Below are 6,401 nucleotides of genomic sequence, written 5' to 3'. Positions count from 1 at the left end.
TTCATTGGCCGAAACATTAACTTACTGCTTAATGCAAAATATGTAGAAGGGGAGCTTTCTCTCAGGCCAAAGGTTGTTGGTGGACACAGAACCATGGTTACAATACATAGGTATCCTAACAAATAATTTTACTTATTACACTTTAACACAGCTTCTTAAGTAAAAATGTAAAATTGGTAATACTTTAGTATAGGGACAAATTCTCAATTTTAACTATACTAGTCAACATTTCAAGTGGATCAAAAAAGTTTATCAAAGTTGTCCTAAGACAAGAATGGGTATTAGGGATTGGTTTTTTGTAAACTTTTATTAAAGGTTTTGATCCACTTCGAATGTTGACTAGTGTAGTTGCTTATTAGCTTGCACATTGGCTGTTTATTACTTATAAAGTATATTAATGCCCTGTTCTGCACGACCATATTCTAAATCCCTTAATCCAGTTAAAATACCTAAACCATTTATTAGCTATTAATTAGTATTAAATTATGAATTTAATATGGCAAAAGTCAATAATCAATATGTTTTCCTCATACTGAAGATTTACTATAAAAGTATATGCTTGTTATATGCTGCTTTTGGCGGACCCCATGCATTTTGACCTGGACCTCTGTTATTTACTAAGTATGGTCAAATACTTTGGTTTATGTTTTGACCTATATTTGGAAGTGATCATCTATCTCTGTTTGGATAAGCAGAAGTTAAAAGTGGTATTAACTATGGAATTACATACCAATACGTCACATTGTTAATGTTAAAGGTGTTTGCACCCATGATGTTGCAAAAAGTTCCATTTAGCTGGTAATATGTATCAGACACGTAAATCTACTTTCAACAATAAAAGTGAAGTTAAAACAAAGAGCTGAGGAACAAAAAGAAAAGGTCAACGTAGCTTTAATGACTGTCATGAGCTAGATACATTTCAAGCTACACATGAAAAGGGGAAATGTGGTTACACCATTCTCCAGTGTTCCAATTAATTTTAACCTTTACATCACAGCTATTTTATTTTTATAGTACATGTACAGTATTTGTCTTGAACTATGGCACTGTTTGGGGTCGGCTGTTAAAGCTATTTATTCTGTCTGTCGTCTATTTTGAAGACCCTCAAACACAGCATTAAACAATTTTTTTTGTTCATAGTAACCTTATATGTTCTGTGGTTAGGTATTCCCTAAATATGACATCAGTGTGACATCCATAAGGAAAGCAAAACTATACAAAAATACCCAAAGTACAAAAAACATCAAATATATTTTGTCATAGATAATCTATTATGTAGTATTAGAAAGAAAATCCTTTTCAGCTACATGCGGTGTACAACTTCAAAAATGCATACAGCACGTGCTTTATTACATGCTTGACTTGGTTGCCCATTCATGGAAATGACAATAACAAACACCTTATATGGTGAATAAAGGGAAGTTACTTTGGCTTTTAAGGTCTCAGATGTAGTACTCCAATGCCTTTCATCTGCTAACATGTCTACTGTAACTGCACCTGTGATTGCATGGATAACCCTTCTCTGTTTGGCAGACTGTAAGTTCAGTCATTTTTCTCTTTAGCTTATACATTTCAATTTTACAGTAATATAAACCATTTTTAAGTAAAATATCTTGCATTTATAAATGAACCATCTGTGTGCACATGTAAAATTTCATTTTTATTGTTTTTAAGGTAGCCTCATATCGCATCAGCTGGATGATGCGGCACCTACTGAAGTGGAATTTCATTCTCTGGACTTCAAAAATGTCTTATACTGGAAACAGCCACATGCGGTTGTACACAACCTGAAATACTTTGTTCAGCATAAAGTGTAAGCTTGCATCCCAGCATATCTTCCTGTTAATTTACTGCACAGTCATACTTATGTTTATTTAATAAAAATGTTGCAATCTTGTTAACCCTCACAATATGGTAATTTCAAATGTGTAAATATAGCGGTGTGCTCTCTTCACTTAAGATATGGAGATAAGGAGTGGACAAATACTGAACGTTGCCAAGGCATCAAGTTGCTTCATTGTGACCTGAGTCAAGAAACATCAGATCCTAGAGAATGGTACTACGCAAGAGTCCAATCTCTGTCTGCTGAGGGTCACTCATCATGGGTCATCAGCTCCAGGTTTCATCCTCACTGGGATAGTAAGTAACATGCTGTGCATAAATCCTTTGGGAACCTTTCTAGCTAAAATTAATTATTGTGATTTACATAAAGCCAGTTTTAGCCCACCGAAGATCCAGCCCAGTGTGACAGGACAGACCATTAAGGTTCGGATCAGACCTCCGAGGACACCGCTGGAAGGACCAAAGGGCACTAAACTACGAGTGACCAAACTGCAGAAGCTGCTATTTAGGATATACCTAATGCACAATGGTGTAGAAGAGGTAAGAAGACCTCTCCTAAACTCTAATGCAAGAATCTTTACAACTGCAATTTATTTATATCTTAAGAGTGTTTTAATATTGTGCTAATATTCTGAAAAAGCAACAGATTTAATATTGATAATCATTTATTGTGTCACTGATTTATATTTAACAGATTTAGTTGATTTCTTTAATAATTACTACATTATTACGAGTTCATTGCTCTTCTTTAACCTGCAGTTTTTCCAATAGCTGAGAGAGATCCTAAACCCTAAAATTACTATAATTATCTCTAATCCTTTCACAAACTGCTCATATTCAGTACGCTACACCCTAAAGTCACCAACACCATCTTTCACACATAGGAAGTCCTTGAAACAGACAGTTGCTCCAAAGAGCTTGTGATGCCGAGGCTACGTCCAAAAACAACCTACTGCCTACAGGCTATGACTTTAAGCCCTCACACAGGCCGCAGAAGTGCACGGAGCTCAAGCACCTGCATCAGCACACATTGACATTTCGGCGTCTCATACAGGTAAGCATTACGCAACACCTGAGATAGTGTGGTGTCCATGACCAGTTTAAGCCTTTGTACTGTTTCCAAGTCGCCTTCCAGGCATTGATAGTGTGTAGACAAAACAATGACAAAAGAGACATGCTAGTTGTCATCTGAGATTGCACCCTTGAGACAACTTTGTATGAAGTTTACAACCTCCAGGCTAAAATTAGAGGGATTGTGTACCTTCCTATAGGAGAATCGGTTATGGGAATTTTTTATGTGATTATTTTTGTTTCCAAATAAGCAACTTTAATAATTCTGTTACTCTTTTTTTCTGCCTGTAGAGTGTCGCTGCTTCTGGACCTTTGTTAAACTTGAAATATTTACACACGCACACTACATTGTGGATTGTCTGCAGATTCTTACAAAGGTCGCATTTACTACAAGATCGAGGCTTGGTGTTTACTAATTTATTTTAAAGCTTAAGTGTGTATTTTTTGCCACATTAGTGTCACCAAAGGGAATTTTAACAATGTTTTTGTCTTCCATTTTTATGGGGATACTCAACGAAAACAGGAATGTGAAAGGAAGCACAGAGTCAGTGTTTTCACTTATGGGCAAACTCAATTATTTATTGCTTAATACTCTTGCTGTACTATGAGAAGGTATTTTAATAAAAACAACACATTTCATGTTTAAGGCTAATGACTGAAAACAAATGTAATTTAATAAACAGATTTAAGGCTGATAATTAAACATGAGATATATGAAGGATTTATGACTGGTCATATTTCACAAAGCATTTGGGGATGGGGTATGCCAGGACTTTTGTTACACAATATAGATAAAGCATATGACAGAAAACCAATGCTTAAATGTTGTATAAAGGATTTATTGGTCATCTGAATAAAGTAAAGTAAAAGAATTCGATATAATACGACTGCGGGCTCAGCCCTTTTCTCTTTGAGCCCTCCTGGAGCAACTAACCAGTTTGGTGAACCATCATCAGTCCACTTCCGCACAGCTTTCAACATTAAATTGGTCACATGCATAATACATTGTTTGAAAACAGAGAAACAGCAGAAACAGTAAAACGAATTGCAATGCATGTGTATTATGTAACAATGTTTCAAATCCATCTACTGAACCATGTTCCCAAGATAGGCAACTTTGGTGAAAACATTCATGTTTTCTTATAAGACATGTTCTTGAAAAACAATAAAAATTGCTTTAGAGGGTTGGATTGCTGCAGGACTCCCATTACAGGCATATTATTATTTCATCTTAAAAGTAAATATCATTGCAAGACATAAAAAGAGGCACCACAATGTCTCTTGAGTCTATTGTTCATATGAATCCTAATGTGCTGTTCATCTAAACCATGAAAACATAAAATCTAGTCCTGTAAAAAAACTAGTTGCAATATCCTAAGATGATAACAAGAACATAAATCATTACATGGTTCAAAATAAAAAAAATCCAGTGCCACACATGACGTTTTGTTCTTCCTTTAAAATATTACCACACAATGGGTTTTCAACAGAAGATACTGGTGGTCAGTGTAAAAAACCATTTTCTGAACAAACAACACGTTTCTTATGAATCACATAATTCTAGTTCCTATAACTAGAAATACAATTTCAATACTGTGTGTGGGAGGTCATCTAGCATCTATTCAAGTGTTTCATTGAATAACAATACAGTCTACACATGTTGAACAGATACAAAACAATTTATCCGTCATGTAGCACGTTTAAAAAAAAAAACAGATACTGTTCTACTTGACTGCACACTAGACAATAAAATAATCATTTAGTATGGGATTGGGAATACGATAAAATATAACAATTGACATGTTTTACGGCAGCATAAGATGGAATGAAAACCAAATAAATGAGTAAACACATACTGCAGTGCAGATTCAAAAAATCTAATGTTTCTTAAGTGGTAACCACATATGCCAAAACACATGATCACATGTGAAATGTGGTTTGGGAATGTTTTTATGTGAATTCCATGTAAATTTCCTAAGTAAAAACCCATGAGAAAATGAATGTGCTTTTTCTGTAAGAGTGGTATAATCTTAATTTATAGTGGAATGTAGTATTTGACACAAAGTTAAAAAGTACTTTTAAAGACTTAAATGATGACAATATTAACAGACAATGGTGCTGAGCATTCTCATTAGAGATTGACAATGACCACAGTTAAAGGGACGCTCCAATTTTTCCCCTAGAGTTAAACATTTAAACAGGTTTAGCTGATCTCTGGGTCTGGCGCTGGCACTTTTAGCATAGCTTAAAGCAACACTATGTAGTTTTTTTACCTTTAAATATAGACGGGTTGCACGGCGACGTCACTAACTGGTTGCGCGCGCAACCGAGGGGCAGAAAGAAGAGACGTGCATTGTGTTGTATGCTAGTAGCGGTGTCTGTAAGTCAAAATGCCAAGGAATTTTTGCGTGGAAAATAGTACCAACAGAGTCAGTGCTGGGTGCCTGATGTTAACATACCAGTAGATGCGACTATTACGTTACTAGCATTATAATTATAAAATTATAATTCATACATGTATCACAGTAACACTGCAAAAATAAAGACAGAAAAACAGATACAACTAAAATCAAGTCTTATTTATGTACAAACATTAAAGAACGCTTCAATAATTAAGGTTGTTGCAGTAGCAGATCAGCTCACCAATCGGTCTTTCTGCCCCTTGGTTGCGCGCGCACCCTGCAATGTTTGTAAACTTGCAACCCCTCTATTGTCTCTAAAATTATTTCAGTGATAGAACAACTCTTAACTGGACAAATTATACTGTTGCTGCAACCTGAGCAGCCTCCTAGCTGCTACAAGCACACTCTGAAAGTGGCAGTGGATGGTAGGAAGCACAGCCCCGCCCCTCCCCCTGCCTGCAGAAGAGTGTCTGATACCAGGCACTGTTGCACTTTTCAACCACATGGGGGAGCTGTAAGTCATTTTTACATGGAAACTACATAGTGTTGCTTTAACACAATCCATTGAATCTGATTAGACCATTAGCATCACGCTAAAAAAAATAACCAAAGAGATTCAATATTTTTCCTATTTACAACTTGACTCTTCTGTAGTTACATTGTGTACTAAGACCAACAAAAAATTAAAAGTTGCGATTTTCTAGGCAGATATGGTTAGGAACTATACTCTCAAACTAGCATAATAATCAAAGACTTTGCTGATGTAACATGGCTCCAGCAGGCGTAGTGATATTACGCACTGCCCGAAAATAGTCCCCTGTCATTGAAAGTAACCAAGGGGACTATTTTCGGCTGCTGCGTAATATCACTACGCCTGCTGCAGCGATGTTACGGCAGCAAAGTCCTTGATTATTACGCCAAAATGAGAGTATAGTTCCTAGACATATATGCCTAGAAAATCACAGTTTTAATTTTCTGTCGGTCTTAGTACACGATGTAACTACAAAAGAGTCAAGTTTTAAATAAGAAAAATTTCGTAACACTCTGCTTATTTTTTTGCGCGATGCTAATGGTCTAATCAGATTC

The 6,401-nt window shown here is 35.8% G+C and overlaps 1 protein-coding gene across 1 annotated transcript; it reads left to right on the top strand.

Annotated features, from left to right (window-relative positions):
- The first annotated feature begins 1,476 nt into the window (after positions 1–1,476).
- On the top strand, positions 1,477–6,167 carry il22ra2 (interleukin 22 receptor, alpha 2). The gene is made up of 6 exons (XM_065296814.2): positions 1,477–1,536; positions 1,675–1,813; positions 1,961–2,139; positions 2,213–2,382; positions 2,727–2,896; positions 3,205–6,167. The coding sequence occupies exons 1-5, from the start codon at positions 1,479–1,481 to the stop codon at positions 2,874–2,876; spliced, it is 696 nt and encodes a 231-aa protein (XP_065152886.1). The 5' UTR covers positions 1,477–1,478; the 3' UTR covers positions 2,877–2,896; positions 3,205–6,167.
- Positions 6,168–6,401: the final 234 nt, after the last annotated feature.

Source organism: Paramisgurnus dabryanus, chromosome 20 (genome assembly GCF_030506205.2).
Source record: "Paramisgurnus dabryanus chromosome 20, PD_genome_1.1, whole genome shotgun sequence".
NCBI lineage: Eukaryota > Metazoa > Chordata > Actinopteri > Cypriniformes > Cobitidae > Paramisgurnus > Paramisgurnus dabryanus.
The sequence above is the reverse complement of the archived record's forward strand: the minus strand, read 5'-3'. Positions and strand labels throughout refer to the sequence as shown.